The sequence below is a fragment of the Melopsittacus undulatus genome, chromosome 8, assembly GCF_012275295.1.
Source record: "Melopsittacus undulatus isolate bMelUnd1 chromosome 8, bMelUnd1.mat.Z, whole genome shotgun sequence".
NCBI lineage: Eukaryota > Metazoa > Chordata > Aves > Psittaciformes > Psittaculidae > Melopsittacus > Melopsittacus undulatus.
The window spans coordinates 54,205,578-54,225,825 of record NC_047534.1 but is presented as its reverse complement, the minus strand read 5'-3'; the positions used below and the strand labels follow the sequence as shown (position 1 = coordinate 54,225,825).

Genomic DNA, 20,248 nt, shown 5'->3' with positions numbered 1-20,248 from the left:
TACCTTCAGGCCCCACCTCAGCTGGTGGAACAGTGTTTAGTGCATTCAAAGTTAGCTACCCCTTACACAGCTGCTCAGTTAATAATCGACCCATTTAACAGCAGTACCAGTTTATGCTACATATGTCATAGTACCTTACCTCGAAAGAACGGCGTACATATCTACACCTACTTATAAAATACCATTCACAGTTTATTACTGTGGTTATCCCAAAAGGGTTTAGTCTTCGGAGTGCTATGGACAATACAGTGTTTTCTCCCTAAGAGGGCTCAAAGGTTGGGCAGGGAATAGCACAGGGATGGTGGCAGCCAGTGCTCAAGGGCAGCGCATGGCTCGGTGTCCATGTGTGCCCTGGTCACACTGAGCCACCAGTGAAGGGGCTGTGTGAGAGGCACCTCTGCCCCAGGGGTTTCACCCACACCATGTCTGGAGCATGGTTTCATGGCTTTATTACTGGGGAGGGGAGAAGCACTGCAACACAATTACCCTGGGAAACACCTCACACATCTCCCTTAAACCCCTCTCTGCCAAGGTCCACAAAGCTCACTCTGCAAAGTAAAGGGGAAAGAAAAGCAGCTCAGACTCCTGTTTTCCTAATGGGGATAACATCCACAGGTTCTCCTCACCCCCCCCCCCCCCCCCTCCTGGCACAGACTCCCACTGGAGGATGGATGCCCTGTGTGGAAGCTCCTCCTCTGTTCAGCTCTGGGTAGGAGATGCACTGGTCCCACTGAGTCCCACCAGGGTCGGTCAGACCTGAACACCCGTGTGCTCCCCCTGCACTGATCACCTGCACCTCAGGCAGCTCCCAGCTGGCACTGGGAGCACGGAGCCTACCAGCACAACAGCGTCCTAATCCATGCAGTGATACAGGAATATGACCTTGTGCTAAAATAAAACTACAACAAAGGTGAGGATGCTTTACAGTGGTGTTTCTAACCACTGAGCTTGCTTGCTGTTCTTTATTCCCAACCTGAAACCCCCATTTGTAACAGTGACCTTTTCCTACCTTACTGAGAGCCAGCAAACGAAAAAGAGAGGGAATCTTCCAACTACTGTGATGCTGCAGAGGCTCTCTGGTGGGATACTGCAGCTCCTCACACGTGATGGAGCACAAAAGCTGCAGACAACCAACCCCACCCTGTGCAGCTTTGGTTCCCCCCCCTCCAAACCCGAATCCAAGCTTTTATTTAACAACAGACAGGTTGTTTTCTCAGCAGCACAGGTCCAAGATCCATGGGTATCAGGATATTGCACGTGACAGAGCTAGAAATTAATGGTTGCAGTCTCCATGCTCCTGCCATACCACCGCCCTTTGACAAATACCTGCTGAAGGGAACTCATGGTGACACAGGCCCCTCTGAGGTGCTCTTTAAGAGCCAAAGAGGTGACTGATGACCAGAGGGCTGGCTCTAAGTTCATGCTAAAGCCTCTGTTCCAGCTGCTACCCTCAAGCTAAACAGCCTTCAAAGCAGGAGAACACCTGCCTGAGCTCAACAGTTCCGAAATGGGAGTGGGAATCAGGGTGGCCGCCCCAATACACCAATTGTGCAAAGTGAGGGAAAATCCATCCTGACAAGCGAGCTATGCCCCAACTGTCAGGCCCAGGGAAACTCAGGTTACTGCCCTCCACCTAGAAGTGTCAGTGTCCATGTGTGTGCATACATGGGTGCTTCCATAACGCCTGCCCAGGGTGCACGGGGCTCTGTAGGGAAGCAAGGCTGGCCAGAAGGATACCTTCAGTTACCCTGGGGAATTACATGACCAACAAACAGCCTAATTCTAACTCCTGCCAAGGTCTCCTCATCAACCAGACAGTATAAAGGAGCCTACACAATCCTTTCACTCTTTGGCTGCCACCATGCCACAGGACACCGGTGTAGACACCCCAGCAGGCACAAAAAGATCTTTACTTCCATATCCTAGTTTCCCATATGGGTCCATCTCCAACCCCCCCGCCCAAGCAGACTTACCTCGCAGCTAGTACCTTACACCACCCTGCCCAGCTCTATCTGTAGCTGTGGAAACAAGGGATCCAGAGAATCAGGATCAAGCTGGTCTGCCAGTGCTGCCATTTTCTTGGCATCTAAGCTGATATTAGTGGTGGTTGAGGGTGGGGGAAATATCCCCCTCAGATCTTTACTGGAAACCAGTGCCAGATTGGCTGCCCTGCCCCAGCACCCACTGCCCTTTGCACGCAGCCGCTGGGCTTACTGGCTATGGATAATAAAGGAAAGGTCTTCCCCTGTTAATCCAGGAAATGATGGGAATGGGGTCATTACATACAATTCCTGCAGTCAAAAAATGCATTTTCTACTAAATAAGCAGTACAACCAGGGTTAATGCAACCTTTCTTTCTACACAGAAAAGGATTTCAGGGCTGAACTTCAGATACCTGAAACACAGTGGCTCCTACTCGCTTGGATTTCTTCCCATTGCTTGCTACCTGTGAGAGATTGACCTGTTTGAAAGCAAACTGTAAATACTCTGCTACATCTGAGTGAATGGCCATGGAAGAATCCCTCCTGGCTATTCTGTAGGAGAAACTGAACAGAGCTGAAGGAGGAAACTGAAAAGGAGTTGGTTTCAGTCAATCAGACCCAGCATCCATGCCTGTTTGAACTCACCCCCAGGTAGACAATAACAACTCAGATAAGTATCATGAGAGAGAGATTAGGTAAACCTAAGCTGTTGCTCTCTCATTCAGCACGTTGCTTTGTGCCTTGGACAATGGCTGGTACACAGTCAGGCATCTGCTCTTGAGGAGTAAGTAAGTCACTGCTCTTCCATCATGCAGGCTATGGTTAGGGAAAGGAAAACCTTTACAGATAGGAGACAGCATTACAAAATCCATCAGAACTGACAGTGCTGTGTACAGATACCACTGCAGAACCAGAGAATTAATTACACCCAGATACAACACTACTGCTCTGTGCTGACAGAATGCACTGGGACCTGTCACTGGCTGGTATTAAAAGACACAGCTCAGCCTGGCTGCAGGGCTGAGCCCAACATTAAGGGAGCTGCCGTTCTGGCCTTCAAGCAACCTCTGCACTTCCATGCTACTGAATATGTCACACCCACAGTCAATGATTAAAATGAATAAATAATTCAAGTTTTGTGAGAAATAAAGTGTTCAATGGTTAACCTCACCGTTATTTACAGTTTATTTGATGGGCTCGTTTCCAACACCACAGAAACAAACGGGCCTCACCTTCCGTTAGCAGCTACCTCCTGGCCCCATTCCACCCAGGGCTGGAGGTGTTCATCCTACTGCACCTCTCTGAACTCAAACACATCAGCTGTGCCAGGGGTTTCTTTCACTTTTTCTCCATTAGGAGTTACTCTGCTGCCAGGCTTGTTCAGGGACAAATCAACCCCTTTCTCCACCTACCTATAGAACCCCAGCTGCTTCTGTGCTGGTCTTTGTCTCCTGGCAGCATGGCAATTACAACCCAACCCGGCAGACCTTTGCCCATGCTTCAGGTGACACCCTGTGAGCACAACTGCAGGCAAACCTCCCCTGAAGTGGTGTCTCCAGGACCTCCCCCTGCACCCCTAGCCCTGCCCAATGCCTGCCTGTCTCCTGCCAAGACCATGAGGAGTTATGGAGACACCAGAAGAGGCAAAGCCCCTCAGATGGGTGATGGTTTTGTAACCATCTATCCCACTGCAGTGATCTGGTGGTCATTTTGTTCTGCTGCCATGAACCACCTTGGTACCACCTGACCAGACACCTCCCTCAAACAGATTCAAAGTTCTGCATTTATTCTTGCCGTTTTCAGACTCTTCAGCTATGCACTTGGGTTACAGGTTTAACATCCACCCCACGGCTGCGTCAAGCTGGCCTGAACACACCTGATGCAGAAACAGGCTGTTGGCTGGACCAACCTTGCCCTAGTGATCATACACAATTTGTTTCCCATCAACAATCATACCAACCAACCCAGGTTTTAAATCTCTTCATACCTTTGTCAAACCAACCCTCAGCCACCAAGCTTTGGGTAACTACTGCTTGTTCCTTACTCCTTCCTCTGCTTCCCTACAATTCAAGGTGGCAAGCTGCTGAGATGGCAGGAACTGGGGGCACTCGATGCTGTTTCCATACCACAGGTTGTTGCTGGTTTTGTTGCCAGGTTAGGTCACCCCAAAGATCTTGACTTTAACAGTACTGAAGTGCATAAACTGAAATACTGTTGTATCACCTAAGATGAGCATCATCAGGTATTGTTTCTTTCCCTTTAAAAGCCTTGATGGATAAAGACGTAGGCAGCTCTCCAAAGGTACTTAATAGTTCCTTAAGATTTTGGGTAGGAACTAGGTACAAGAATGCTCATACACACATGGGTCTTGGCGTGTCAGGAGCAAGCCATCAGTGTCTCTGGCCCTTACGCCTCCCTTCCCAGCTCTATCTGCCTTAGGTTGCTAAAAACGTCCAGAACTCTGGCTGAAAGTTATTTCCAAAGAGAAGCAGGCCAGGGGTGGGGGATATCTACCTAAAAAGTGAGGTTGATGAAAGCAGAACTAAGTGCAAGGAGACTGACTCATACTTATTTACATTTGTGATGGAAAGCTCTGCGAGTCATGCACGGTTTGGATCCTCACACCTCGTGTGCACCATCTTCTGTGCCACAGTAATCCTCCTGTTAGGAAAAAGTATTCCGTACTGTGCTGCAAGCCAGAGCAAGACATTCATCTCCTCCAGTCCCTTTCAGAGCTTGCTCTGCTGTCCTTCGCATGGCAGCAGATAGAGCTGGCTGCTCTGTCACTGTATTCTCTGAAGCAGTCAATGCAATGGCCTCTCAGAACTGGTTGACATTGTTCCAAAGACTTGATTTGCTTCATTTTGGCATTTCCACAGTCATCCTTTACATAGAATTCATCAATTTAAAATGAGTATTTTGTATTTTGCTGGTCACTTCCATATTGCTTCATTCAAAATCCAGAAAACAGTTCAAATAAAATCAAAAGTGCAAACTAACCTTCCAGTGAACTGCTATGTGCGTTTTCTCCAGTCCAGTGTCTGTCTTCCAGTTTAAAGGACCCTTCCCACCACCGCCCCACAGAACACCAGCAGACTTCATGACCCACATCAAACTCTCCAGTTCTCTGTCTTGTCCTCAGTGTTGCCTGACAGCATCCCCAACTCCCTTCATGATCATGAAGAAGAAAAAGAGGGAAGGAATTGTTTAGGTCTTAGTATGCATTTATAGTCAGCAGGTATAAAACAGGAAAGCAAAGTGTTCTGCATACAAATCTTGGTTGCTGGGCCTTTGAGCTTCAAAAAGGACATGTTGAAGGAGTGGTTTTGTTACTCTCTTCTGAAAGGGTTTTGTGTTTGTCATGTTGGCACATGTACAAAAACAGTTGTGTCATGTCCCAGGTCTAAGTGGGAGTCTGTGGTTAGGAATTGGCACAAAATCATGGTGTGGCTCAGAAAAAGGGTTTAGCCATGTATTAGAGTCCCATCATCATTTCTTGGGAAGCCACGGGAAGGTCTGAATGGTTATGAAAAGCCAGGTTAGCCATTTTCAGTTGCTGGGCTAGAAAGTGTTAGAGAAAGAAATTGGATTCTCAATCTCAATTACTATGCTATCACACATGATATAAAAATTGTCCATTTTCCCCCCGATGGAAACTGCATCGAGATTTCCAGGAATGCTGTACAGACTCTCATCAGTTCCCGCTGGAACAAACAGCCTCTCTGTGGCTTTCCCTGCAGTGTGTGTGGGTTGAATCACTGAGAACTAGCTTGACAGCAGGCAACACTGCCACTGGCCTTTACTGGTACTGTGTGGCTTCTCCGACGATCCAAGCCTCTGGATCTGGAAAGTGAGAAATGCCAGGTTGTACGCGCCTTCTTTCAGTCTCTTTCCTTCCTTCTTTCCAGGTTCCCAACCCAATCTGCAAACAACTGCGAGACATCCTTTCACTTGGAAATATCAAAAATGAGTGAACTGGCAAGAAGAGGAAGCTCATGGGAGGAAGAAAGGGAGAGAAGGAGGGAGAAAGGGGAGAGAGAGAGAGAAAGAGTGAGTCAGCTAGAAGGAGTTGCCTTTCCACTTGTGTAAGACCGCGGTCACTACACCACTGTGTTCCGGTGTCTGTAGGGCGGTGGGGGAAGCACAGTGCCAGGCTTCAGGGAGAACTCGGAGAGGTATTCAGGATTCTCTGCCACAATGGGCCGGATCCGGCCGTTCTGTTTGTAAAAGTACTTTGTGCTGTACTCTTGCAGGTAGTCCGGGTGCTGGAGGGTGCTCCGTGGCGGCAGGCTGTGGTTCCAGTAGTCTGGGTTGTCAAAGGCCTTCTTGGCTTTCTCTGGCAAATTGTTCTTCAGGTACTCGGCTTTTTCCAAGGTGTTGGCAAATGTGTTGAGGTACAATGGCTCGTTCACGTACTCATCCTCTGCCTTGGGCTGCCCGTTGGGAGCGTTGTGGTATTCCGGGTTGTCCACAGCTTGGAGATCTCCGTTCTTTCGCCGGGAAACAAATGGGTTCTCTTCCACCGGGTTTAGGTATTCTAAGGAAAGATAAAAAGTAACTCAGCAACAAGAGGGAGTAATCCATGCGCACAGCAAGTATTGTGTGTATGTATGTTACTATCAGGTGGTGCTTGGACTTGTGCATCCCCAACCCAGCCATTCCCAGAGAACTCCATGTGCTGGCTACGTTGAACACACATTTGTCGAAAGTGAAGAATCTGCAACCTAAACAGACCATAGGGGCTAAGCTGAAAGCCCTCACTGATGAAGTGACCCATTACACATACTGGCAAACTGAGCCATAGCCCACGTGTCTTGCTTGGTCCTGGACTTCCTCTCAGTGTATGATGTACAGAGCCAAACATGATGAGCAACTTCTGCCTCTGATGCTGCAACCTTGGACATTATCAGTGAAACCCTCTGCTCTGCAGTCTTCCCATCCAGAAAGCTCTATAGGAATCCTAGTTAAGCCTCTCTGCACAAAAGCCATCCCCAAGGGCTAACTTCTAAGCCAGCTTCATTTCTAACAGAACAATTTACTTTATTAAAAACCTCCCATCCCTGAAGAACAAAGGGCCTCAAAGCATTATGACAAAAATGATTCAAATGAGCCCTGGAAAGGGTACAAGAGAGCCTTACATCAGCTCCAAACCAGGACTTGGAGCAGGTTGCAGTTACTTCAAATCCCTTTCTGTGAGTTAACACCACAAAAAAGAAGTGTAACTGAACTGCAGCATATGGAGCATGCACAGAAAGCTGGACAGGAGGTGGGGAGGGAAGAGAAACATGAAGAGACTGGCTGTGCTAGGTTAAAAATGCACACTTAGTAAGGTCTCTGCGATGGTCACCCACAGGCAGCAGAGCCATGGAGCAACAGATTCGTTGCATGTCATGTCCTGCCTTGCATTGTGTGTAATGAGGTCTGGCTGCAGAGCAGAAAGGCAATCAGCTGGGCAGGAGGGAGGTCACTGACAAAGCAAGTGGGCTGCAAAGGGAATGGCCTGGAGGTGAGCTGGGGACAAGAGCGGTGGGGTGCAGCAAGATACAGAAAGCATCCAGTTGATTGAAGGCTGGAACTCATCAGATCAAACCCCCTTTCAGTATTAACTCTGCCTTTCATCTCACAGCCCAGAGGTTCCTCACAAAACAGGGTCCCCAGGGCACTGCCATTAGTGAGGGACGATCTCTCAGCCTGCTTGTGGCACACAGGGATGCCAACAGAAGGCCTCCATTTCCAGTGGCATGGCTCTGGTCATGTGCTCTACAGACACCTCCACACAGAGGAAAGAGGACTCTGCCTGTTGTCTTACAAGGGTGGCTGTGGTCCTCACTTCAGCTCTGCTTGTATCCAGGCTGGAGCCACTACTACTGAATGCAAAAGTTCAAGACTTGGTGAATATCTCTGAACACAGCTAAAACTCAGTGGACAGGCACATGCACTTGTACCAGGAGCACAGGTACAGCGATGACAGCCAAGCAGTGCTTTGATTTGAATCCCCCAGCTGACAGAGAGCACACAGCATGGCCACACCATGACATCCCTGGGTCTGTGCCCTGTGAGACAGGGAGGAGGTGCTTTCTCCTTTTTCACTACATCTCGAGGGCTCAGATAGCACCTCTGAAGTGTTAAGTTCCTGCAGAACTCTCAGGATCTCCAGGGTGAACCTGTACATGAACACGTGTGGGCTCACATGGCATCATCAAATCTCTTATTGCAAGGGTGACTGCTGAAGTGTAAGGCCATGAATGCACTCCTACTATTGCTACTGCTGTGGGTCAAGCCCTAGGGCTCCTTCTGTTTCCATTATGTAACACAAGCAGTAAGTGGCTCCCAAATTCTTAGCAAACACAGTAGTTAACTTGGCATTTACATCTGCATTAATTAATTTCTTTAAAGCTAATGCAAAGGTTTGGAAGCAAATTACTAGTGACATATCCCTTTACATCTAAATGACTGCTGTCACTATTGAAAAAGGAAGAAACAAATGATGGTCAACTGAGGAAGTGTAGCACTGAGCTGGCATAGATCTAAACAAGCTTCACCTTACAGGCATGGTCTCTCTGAAACACATCTTGTTCTTTCAAACCTCCACTTCTCTAGGGTATAAAATGTCAACTGTATCAGTTCTGTGGTGGTACGTTCAACATGACATTTACCAAGCACAACGCCACGAAGATAAAGACGATCAATAAACAAAGCAAAGTGGTGACTACAGCTGGCTAAAAATAGATCCTTTTCTTGGAAATAACTGAACATCTGGGCTTGGGTAAGAAGTGGCTGTTTGATGGTTTGTTTTTTTCATTCCTCTCTCTTGTTATTTCCCAGAATGAAAACTAAAAGGGGGAATTATGGAACTTGGCACATTTGAGCTTTTCAAAGTAGAAAATCAAGCAAAGAAAAACAAGGCCCCATGCAAAGATGTATTAACTCAGAATGTTTCAAGCTTGCTGGTTATTCAATGAAGCCATTTTTGGGGAAAATCTGCTGATGTAGAAAAAGAGAGAGTGAAGTAGGTTTAGAGCAGGAGCATTTCTTTACCTGTTTTAGGCTTGTCTCGCATCGGCGTCATGTACCCATCCTCATCCAGCTCTCCCCGGACAACCCGCTCGGGTATGAAGACTGTGGGATCAGCGCTGTACCTCTGGGTGCTGCTGTCCTCTTTTGCCAGGGTTGCCACTTGCTTTCGTAGTGTGCCGTTACAGCAAGTATCTTCAAAGATCTCTGCTGTAGCCCCTTGAGCAACTGGGGCTTCTGGTATGCAGCCAGGAGCTCTGTAGGGCATCGGCACTTCTCCAGCATAGCCACCATCGCGATACACAAACTGGTTCTATTGGAAAAGAAAGGCAGCATGAGAAAAGATGCTCTGAAGGGAGAGAAGATTCAACAGCAAGTCATCTCTGTGGCTCCTGTGCCTTTCCTGCAGCACTTGCTCAATGATACATTCCACCAGGCAGGTGAAGCCTTGCCCATCCTGCAGCCTACTGCTTGTCCAGCGCTGCAGTACCAGCAGTAGCACAGGCACTGTTGTACACCAGCAAAGCATCCAATTGCCCAATGGTGCTGATCTGGTTTCCTTTCCCAGGGAGGCACCATCAGTGCAGAGAGGAGAGATCGGAAGCAGGCTGGCTGCTCAGGGCTGGAAATGGGGCTGGAAAACTTGTCTCCTACCTAGACATGTGGAGGTTGGATATACACAGCTGAAAGAGACAAACACAGTATCTCCTCTTCTACCACTTTGTCAATCTCCCCTGGTTTCTGAACAAACCCCTTAAACCTCATGTTAGGGAAAGCTCCTTCCACAAAGGGGACTGGAGATAGAGGTCATCATCTCTGAGCTCTGTCTATTTCAGAGGGGCCTACTTTCAGGGTATCCTGCAGCAATGATCACACTGTCACCCAAACACTACATCTTTCCATCAAGTAGTGTTTGAGGCTGCTGAACTGTGTTTGTATTGGTATCTCAACTCAGTGGTTTGACTCCATCTACCATTTTGCTTGTCAGAAAGGGCATGCAAGGGAATTTTGACATCATGACCTATAAAAAAGAAGGAAAAATGTAGATTCATCCAAGCCTGTTACCTAAAAGCTTCTGCAAGAAAAGCTGGCAGCTGGCAACTGCTGGCAACACACAATTCTGGGTGTGGGTCCACAGAGCTTGCACATGAATCCAGGCTGAGAGCAGAGATCTAGACTATCTGATTGCTTCTATACACACTTCATTCACTACTGGCTCTTGAGCCATTTACATAGGAAAAAGGGATTTGAAAAACAAAATACATAGTGAAGGAAGGAGGAAAACCTAAAGGATGAAGGCTGAATGTGAAATACTTACTCCTGACATAGGGGTGTAGGCAGGAGGAGGGCTGTGTCCAATTTCACTCTAATAGGAAAGAAAAATGGAATGATGGATACGTAATAAGAGGTCACACGAATGAAACAAGTCACATGAGCTGTATGAGCTAACAGGGGAAACATGCACATCAGTTAGATTTCCTAACTGAACCCAAAAGTCAAAGAATTCTATCAGGGCAAATGTCTCACCAACATCAACAAGCTGTGTGCCCCAGCAGTCTTAGGGAGGGCTGCTGAGTGCCTCTTACTGGGTAAGGGCAAACTACCATTTTACACCTGCTGAGAGCTGTGTATCTTACAACTGTCTCGTGTCCAAACACAGATTGCACAGAAAGAACAACACAGTGCACTCAACTTCAGAGGAAATACGAGGCAGAACTGCAGGGAACACCTAGTTCCAAGCCAAGGCTTTCTTTTCCTGGGACAAAGCAGGTAAAGAATAACCAGGAGGGTGCAGGACTGTCATCAGACTGTCACAGCTCACATATCACACAGGAAGCACAGTCCCTAAGCTTTGGTAAACCCAGATAACACAACAGCTTTTGGATCTCAAGACTGCAATGTGCCATGGTCCTGCCCTCAGCATGTACCAGCCTTCTAATGTCACCTCTGTATCACAGGCCAAGCCTGGAATGTCCATGCAGAGATCTTCATTTTGATACTGGTTTCTGGAAGCATCTTACGCAGCCCTGGGGACCCTGAACTGCTGTACCCTCACCAGCAGAGTGGCTGCATTTATACCTATTACTGCTACCCCAAACCAGCCTGGTTTTCATTGAGGAAATGAAAACAAACCAAAGAACCCTTAATTTTTCCTGTGTTTTTCTACTGCCAAAATGTTGTTGTTGAGCCTACAAGATCAGTTCCCTCATAATTACTGTATTTCTCCTTTTATTTCAAAAACTTTACTGTATTTCTGGTATCTCCTCACTGCAGAAGAGAAAAAGGTCAGGATTTGAAAAAAGGTGCAAACTTCAGAGAAATGAGGAGAACCCCACTGCTTAAGGAGTCAGGTATCTACATCCAGAAACACACCAAAGTGAAAAGACAACATGCATCCTCACATAGTACAGACTGGATGCACTACGATCAAGCCTTCCTTATAAAGCTCTTGCCAAAACATCAGGATGGAGATGATGGTCACTGCCAAATATCTTACTTTATAAAGGAATGTTTTGTGTTTAAGTGAAATACCTTAAAAGTCATGCTGTGTGTCTGAAGAGCCTTTTCTGGTAATCATCTCCTATTTGAAACAGCCCTGCAGCCAGCTTGTTGCTCAGTCTAGCCCCTTGTGTTTGAGACACAAATGTGGTGATGAGCCATAGCTAGAGATACACTCTTCTCCAACCCTATGAAAATTAATCCATATTTAGCCAACTTATGACCCTGAAAAAGACTCCAGGATTCAAATCACAAAAGCCCAGGAAAACTTTTGCAAGCTGAATTGTCTGTACCATCCATTAGCAAGGCTTGAGCAGGCCTCTCTCTGTAGTTGTTTTCCCTCAGGAAAACTAGGAGCTGGAAGGAAGCACAGGAGAGGATCTATCCTGTGGTCTCAGTGATGCCCCTGCCAGTGCCAGTGCTTAGGGGAGGAGGAGGAAGCAGCAGTCTGAGCAGATGCAGAGGAGTTGAGAGGCTAGCAAGGAAAGTGGTGGTGGAAGAACTGGCAGCAGGGATGGTCTGGAGCAAGGGAATGGTGGCTTGCAAAGGAACAGAGGGCAATGGCAAGTGAGAGAGACTGTGAGATGCAGGTGTGGAGAAAGGGTTGCCATGCGCAGGAGGCTGAGTCGGAAGGGAGACATGGTATGGAGAACTAAACATGACAGGGAGAAATGGAAGGCACAAGGACAAAAAGTAGCCTAAAAGCATTGTAGCATCAGCTTCCCTAGAGGCTGGAGCTGGACTTGAATTTCCTTTCCTGTCAACAAATCACTTTTGAACTGAATGGCCAAATGCAGGCCTGGTTCACAGGGAGCTGAGCAGCCCCTGGGGCTCTCCCAGCACAAGTAGCAGAGCTCTGCTTTGCGCAGGCAGTGGGAGCTCCGAGGGCCCTGTGCATGGGTAACAGTGCTGAGGAGGGGCTGAGACACCACTGAAATCTGGGCTAATGGTGACCAGGTTCATTAAGCTTTTGCCAAATTGCTCATTATATCTGAAAAGCAGTGCCTAAACTTAAGCTAGGCCTGGGAACAGCTTTGGCCTCTCTGACCCAGCTGTGGCTGCTGACAGCCAAAGCAAGGATGATGCCCGCTGCAAAGGAAGTGCTATCTGAGGCAGTACAGAAAGAGATGACAGAAGGCTGGGCTGCGTCAGCCTGGAAACCTCAGCACTGCCCCACCTGTGCAAGGTCTCTTATTCAGAACAAGTGTACTTGTATCCAGAAGAATAGCCAAGAAAATTTCACAAGGAGGGAAAGAAGAACCAAAGTCAGCAGTTGCCTGGCTGAGATGATTCACTTGAGAGCAAAGGCTGTAACAGCAGAGGGAACACAAGACATTCTACCAGAGATAAGATTTTTAGAGGGCACAGACAGCAGTACACATCTGGATACAGCCTGTGCAGCAGGCTTGTAACTTATCAGTCTTCTAAAAAAGGCCTGTTTGGGACAATTGAAGGGTCTCTTTAAACAGGGAACACTGTGGAAATCAAAGATGCTCTGTAAAATCCCCTCTGAACCCCTTACCTTTCTTTTGTACCACAGATTTACAGTCCACTTGTAATGACACATCAACAATATGTGTCAGAAAAATGGATAAAAAACATCCCTAAGCCTGACAGATACTACTTTGAAGACTTACTGATGTCTATAGGATGTTGCATTGCTGGAGACTTAATCTGCCTTCTCCTTGCCCCCCGATGCTGTATTTACTTGAATTCAGGCAAGCTTTCTCTCTGCTCCAAGAAGATGGAGAAGGAAAGACTGAAGACAGTAAGTAGTAAACTGTGATCCATGGAGGGTGATGAAGATTTAGGCAAACTGATGATTACCATGTAGGATCCAGAGAAGAAATACAAAGCGGTGACTGGAGAGAATCAACTCCTAACAGCAAGGAAACTAAAGCTCTGCTGTGAATCCTCCACCTCCTTTGTAAAGCTTCCCAGCTTCCTGCCCTCCACCTGCAGGCTGCGAAACTCTGAAGAGGGAATTTGCTGCTCTTGGTTTCCAAGGTTGCCACAGCCCTCCAGACTGTGGGAGCGCTGAAAGAGCTGTAGCAACACTCTACACAATAGTATTATTATGCAGGGGACTGGAGTTTGCTGCTCTCTGCTTTTCACAGACACTAAACCAGTGACTGTAACCACTCCTTTTCCATTACACTCTGCTATATTGCACACCTTAAATTTACATCCTTCTGTTTTCACAGAGGCACTCCCATGAATTTCAATCTGTGGTTCACTGATTCTGGATGAATAGGAGGACAGCTGTCTTGAACTACTTTTAGTTCACAGCCCACAGTGATCTCTTAAAGCTAACTTAGAAAAGCAAGTCTTTTTTGCCTTCAGTAAACAGGGCTCTGCTTCTCTGCTAGTAGATGTTTAGATGATTAACAGCTTTAAATAATACCAGGATCTATTTACATTATCTATCCATGAGTGAGTTTTGCTCCACTCTCACCACTAAAGGCTAAACCCACCCTCCTATTTTTACAACTTCCTGGCTGTGACTCTAACGTTTAAATACATACTATGCAACTGTAACAACATAATAACAGACCCTCTTAGAACAGCCCTGTCCCAAGATGTCAGGAGAGAACTGGCCTAGCATTAACACATTTGTTGCTATTTTTGCTGACAAGACCCCTCCCAGTCTATGACCTGCCAACTAAGAACACAGTAATGGTATTTGCTTCATGCCTCCTCTTCAGCTCTATACCAAACATAGCTGCCTTGCAACACCCTTAACACAGAACATTACAGCTTGGCTCCTCTCCAAACCACTGGTGTCTGCACATTTTAATACATTACTATTTTCCCCATGAGTTAATACCCTGTGGCCACTGCTCCAAAAAAAAGAGGCAAGAAAATAGCTGTTGCTCCAATTAGCGGAGGTGAAAATGTAATATAATTGTTTAAATGTCTTTAAATTGCCTGCTAATTGCAATGTGATGTCATCATTTTGTAGGCTTCCAAGATAACTACCCCCAAAAGACTTACTGGTCAGAACATGTATCTCACTGAGAAGAAAACACATTTGGACCTCGCTGAGTAAAACTTTAATAGAATCATAGAATGGTTGGAATTGGAAGAGACCTTAAAGATAATCTAATCCCAAACCCTCAAATGCGGCCTTGAACACTGCCAGGGATGGGGCAGCCACAGCTTCTCTGGGCACCCTGTGCCAGAGCCTCAGCACCCTCACAGGGGAGAATTTCTGCCTAAGAGCTCATCTCCATCTCCCCTCTCTCAGCTTAAAACCATTCCCCCTTGTCTTGCCACCTCCTTCAGGTACTGAAAGGCTTCTCTAAGGTCTCTCTGGAGCCTTCTCTTCTCCAGGCTGCCCCAGCCCAGCTCTCTCAGCCTGGGGGGTTCTCCCCAGAGCAGAGCTGCTGCTCACGCTGCTGGGGCTTTTGCCTGACTTCCTCTTTGCTGGGATGCATCACTTGTGAGCCTGGAGGAGGTAACCCCTGAGTATTAACCAGCTTTCTTGGGGCCCTCTTCCCCCCAGGGCAGTAAGCTTCCTGTGCAGCCTGCTCATTGCCCCTGAGGATCTCAAACTCCACCATTTCATGGTCACTGCAGCCAGGCTGCCCTTGAGCTTCACATTCCCCACTGGCCCTTCCGGGTTGGTGAGAACAGTGTCCAGCATAGCCCTCCCTCCCTGCTAGTTCCTCTGTCACTTGGAGAATGAAGTTTTCATCAATGCATTCTAGGAATCTGCTGGATTGCTTCTGCAAAACAAGCAAATGTCCCCTGAAGCCTTTTTAGAGGCCCTTTGGTATTAAATACCAGTGACATATCAGTTATTATAACTGCTAACATTTGTGTAAAATGAGCCTTGATAAAAGAGAGGTAAATAACACTTTTGTGAATATTGGCTTGTGTTATTGCTTTCTATTCATTAATTTCATTTTCCAATTCCTTGCTTCTAAAATCTCCCAAAGGTAAATATCTCCTCCTTTATAGTAGGGACATAATATTTTCTGGCTGCATGCTAAACTGTAATGAAATCAAAACCTTGTTGAGTCCTGCTGCTTGTATTTCTGTAATTGTGTGAATATGCCTCTGCCTTGTTTCTTTTCATTTCAGTCTGGTGTCATGCCTGGAGTATGGCACCCAAGGCTGTGTTACTCCTCCTGCCTGCACTACAGCTGAAACTGCCTTCAGAGCTGCACCTGCAGCAGATGAGAGGTAGAAGCAATACTGAAGGTACTCAGTGATGTGATGCTGCTGTCAAGCTATGGGTGATACAGCACTATCACCAAAAAGAAAATCAGTGATCTGGTACCCCCGTGCTTTGGTTGCTAGCACAGCCTCCCAGCAGCACCCTCACTGCTGCAGAGCTCCTTTCCTTGCCACCCACCACGATGTGGACATGTATTTGACAGGATTGCATAATTAGTAGTGTTTCTTGTTCTTAAGCAGCCTAAGTGCATGGGACTGAAAGATTTTTCCTTACTAAAGGCAAGGTTCTGCCAATATCAACGTACACACACACATTTCAACCCACTCTGACACTGCTCCTATCTGCACAAAAACACCATTCCCTTTCACTCTCTTTCTATCCTCATATGCAAAAAGCACCAAACCACAAAGCAGGAGTAAGCATCACTCCCACCTTCTCACTGGGATCCTCCTCACAGGATCTCACAGGGGCATTTCATTGTCCATTCTTCAGGCAGCTCAGTGATTATCTGTCCTGATCAAGCTCTGCAACATTTCTTTGTGCCAGTTCAGTCCTGGAATGTGTGCCCCCACCAGAAATTACTCACTTTCCCCCATCCCCTAGAAACTGTTTAATTGATTTAAAACTAAGGCAGTATCCAGGCTGGAGTCTCCTAGCATTCCAGGCCAAGCATGTCTTGCTACAAGCACCAGGATTTCAGCAGTTCTCTAGGAAGAAGGACAGCTGATTTATGCAAGTGGATCTGTTTGGGATGCTCTGGTGAGGCTGCAGGCAGAGCACACAGCACAGAGCTGTCCCACCAGCCCTGAGCAAACTCCAGCTATGTTTCAAAGGAGCAGCCTGGAATTTACAACTGATCTGAACTGAAATTCAAACAGGAAAGACCACCCCAGGAGAGCAGCCACCCCTGCTCAGGAGCAGACTTGCTTCCCTCTGACCACAGAACTAACAGCTTACTCTGCCTTGCTTCAGAAAGCCCACAGCAAACATGTCTGAAGCAAAAATCAAAGGAAAGAAAAACCATGTGCCATGAGATCACTGTGTAATGTTAAACAGAAATGAAATAGTGTTTGTATAGTACTAGCTAGAAGGCTTTGCAGACCTCTGGAGACTTCTGGTCCTAGCCCTTGCTCAGAGCAGGGCCATAGAGAAAAAGAAAGGATTAGACCCCCTCTCAGCCATTACAGTTAAAGAGCATCTGTTCCTCCAGCACACGGCACCTGACAAAGGTCTGGCATTCCTTGTGCACTCTTCCTCTAAAATGTGTGTGTCTGTTTCTTACATCGCTAATTTCAGTCACTCAAACAGCAATGTGGCCCACCTGAGTTAATGGAGCAGGACATATGTTTTCCAGTGAGAGGAAAGGGGAGCCTATTATTCTACAACAAAAAATAAAGGTAGGAATAATATACACAGGTTGTGGACAGCAGCTCTGCAACAATTTACAATGACCTTAGGTCAGTGGTTGTAAAGTTCCATTGGGGATCAATGAATCTTTATTGGAAATTAGGAGGTCCCAGTCTCTTTTCCAGCATTACCTCATACTGGAACTAATGCTGGTACACAAGTGCAGAAGAGAATGTAAGCACCATCCTGTGTTTGCTCCAGTCTCTGATGACTGCTCCTTCCACAATCAAGACACAAGACATCCATTTTAATCAGTGAGGGGAAAAAAGATGAATAAAGGAGTAAGTCTTTCCTGGTCATTGTCAGCAAAAAGGCAAGATTTGCAGGTGGCCTGAGCTCTAACTCAGTTCACGCAGGCTGCCTCTTATCATCTGGATGTGCTGGGTCACGTCCTGGCAGTATGGTGGGGTTAAGACATCTCTGAAATTGCTCAAAATCCATATGGATGTTTCACTGGTGACCTGGGTTCACATCAGTACTGACGTACTTCACAGCTCCAGATGAGTCATTTAAACCTCTCTGGCACAGTTTTCCCTCCTAACTGCTCTCTGTTTTCCAACTTATAAACTCCCATATGCAGTGGGATACCCAAATCTGAATGCAGCCTTCTAGGAGACCATGAACAGTGAAATGGCACATATTGCAAACAAAACATGCCTAACAGTCTTGGCACAGTAGTATAGGAAATTACACACAAGATAGATTTTCAGTTTAACACTTCATCAAGCAGAGGAGTCAAAGATTACAAGATGACCAATGAAAATAACCTGTGAAGAGATGCACAGTGTAGCCACAAAACTCAGGATCCAGCTGCTCTGACAGGGAAGCATCGGTGAAATGCTTTTCCATAGACTCATCCCCTATACCTGGGCTGGGAATGAAAGCATTCTCCTGCTGCACAGCATCAAAAACTCTCCCTAGAAACTTCCCTATCCTTTAGACTTCAGAAACCTTCTCCCATCCAACCTCTGGCAGCCAGCAAACAGACTTCAGCTGGCACAATCTCACCGAGGCAAGACACAAAAAAAGAGGATATAAGAATTCATTTTCCCTACTATTTTGTATTAATGCACTGTGCATGTCACACACACAGAAGAGCAGGAAGAAAGCTTGCATGTGTCTGTCTGTCCCTTTCAATCTCCTTACTCCCATATCCTTCCTGTCACCTATGACTAGCTTTCTGTCACTGCTTTTTTAATATACTCTCCAAAGACATTTTACAGTAAATGGCACCTTCTAACACTGTGCCAATTTCCCATAGTTTGGAAGAGACAAATGCCATTTCCTAGCTACTGTAACAATTCCCCACGGGAGAAAAGGGTCAAGGTGCTGCTCCTGCTCATATGCTGTAGCATCTGTCCAGAATACAGGAGCAGCAGCAGTTCCTTTTCTGTACAAACCTCAAGCTTTAAATCCCAAAACAAGGCAAAGGATGCGGAATGGGACCAAAGCCACAACATGGCCATGATTTGTGATGGAGACACAGCAGACAGAAAGAAAAAGGCACAAAAGAAAGTTGATGAGCAATACTGGGCGCAGCAGCCCCCTCCTATGCCACACGCTGCATTGCCATCTTCCCCAGTCTGTTTTATACAGTAATCAAAGGATATTCTGAGCCTCTCAAAATGCCATCAACCCTCATTGAGAATGAAATAGAGCACATCTCCACTGAAGCCTTTACAGCAGTAATCATTACAGCATGCTGGCCTGAACAGGGAGCTCTTACAGACAAAGAGGGGTTTTAAAAATAAAATAAAAAAGCCTTCCTAAAATCTGAATAGAAACTTGATGATAATCTCCCAATTTTATTATGCAAGGGGGAAAAGAAACCCATAATTGTGCACTCTTGGTCTCTTATAGCAAAGAATAGGCTTCTTGATGAAATGCTGAGTTGATTTAGAGCAGGGCTGAGGTTCTGGTGGCAATAATACACTAAAAGAAATAACCATCCAGCTGATTTGGATAAAATAATCATTTTTTAACATTCTAAATCTAAACTCATCTGTGCCTCCTCCCACTTCTCCCCACCGCATCTTTTGGAGAGTCTTTTTATAGCTTTGAGGTTTTTTTCCCCATCCCCTACCGCAGCATTTATCAAGACAGACAGATTCTTTGCTCTGGCTAACAAAGGGCATTTTAGGCTGTGCTGGCATTTATCCCCATCGCATGGATGTTTAGGAAGTACAGCATTTGGCACAGGATGCTCCAAGGTCCCCCTGCTACCTTACTCTCTAAGCATTATCACCACAGACCTACATGTAGATGGCACTCTCTGGCTCAGGAGCCCCAACTGCTGTGGGCTGGCAGGTGTTTAAATGACAGCTCCTTGGTGCATTTCCAAATCACCCCCCCTTGTACCTTCAGGTGCTTTTATTACTTTAAGGAAATTCACAAACAGGACTGCTCAGAAACGGGTGTTTTTCACTAACTATTTCTGCTTCACATCCAGTCACTGAAGGAAATATTTCTCCCAGCTCTCATAATTATTTCCTGACTCTTAGTCCACTTTTCCATCTCCTAATTATGTAGAGTTGTTTAGCTTGCTGTTTTCCAAGAATGCCTCATCAGTGCAGTGTAGAAATATTTATTACTTGCTCTCTTTATATCTATTGACTTTTTTTCCTTTCAGGAGAGAAAAGAAAATGGATCAGCTGTGAGCTCTCTTGACTGTTAATACAGCCAGCAGCTATTCATGGATTAAGCAGGTGCTGCCTGATTTTAAACCAGTTTATATTAAAGCTCAATAAATTTACATGTCACGCATTAAAGTTTGAAGCAATATACAGCTACAGTCTCTTCCGCTGATTCCTCTGAGTGTTAACTCACACTAGGTCTCACCAGGAAGTGCTGTGATTTGTTATTAAATATATATTAAATCTGTAGAAACAAAAATGCCATCCAACACTTTTGGGAAGTCTGATGAAATCAATACGCCTGAATTCAGGAGCCTAAATGTGACAGAAACCAGTTAATGCTGTTTTAAAGCACTTGACCTGCAAAACCATGAGGCAATTTGACAAGTTGGTCCCTATAATCTATTCAGGCTGAGAAGGGCTTACTCCTTGGGAAATACCACTGATTTCAGCTGGCCTGGTTGCAAAGCAAGAAACTAATTGCCACAAAGCACTTTCAAAGAATTCTCTGTGAAGAGCCAGGCATCATC

At 46.3% G+C, this 20,248-nt stretch overlaps 1 protein-coding gene across 1 annotated transcript in view; it reads right to left on the bottom strand.

Annotated features, from left to right (window-relative positions):
- Positions 1-4,898: 4,898 nt before the first annotated feature.
- ERBB4 (erb-b2 receptor tyrosine kinase 4) overlaps positions 4,899-20,248 on the bottom strand; it is a 596,557-nt gene continuing 581,207 nt past the window's right edge. Inside the window, exons 26-27 of the mRNA XM_034065367.1 lie at positions 9,021-9,309; positions 4,899-6,519 (exon numbers count right to left, since the gene is read on the bottom strand). Of these exons, the coding sequence (XP_033921258.1) occupies positions 6,083-6,519; positions 9,021-9,309 (726 nt within the window). The 3' untranslated portion in view covers positions 4,899-6,082. The remainder of the gene's footprint in view (positions 6,520-9,020; positions 9,310-20,248) is intronic.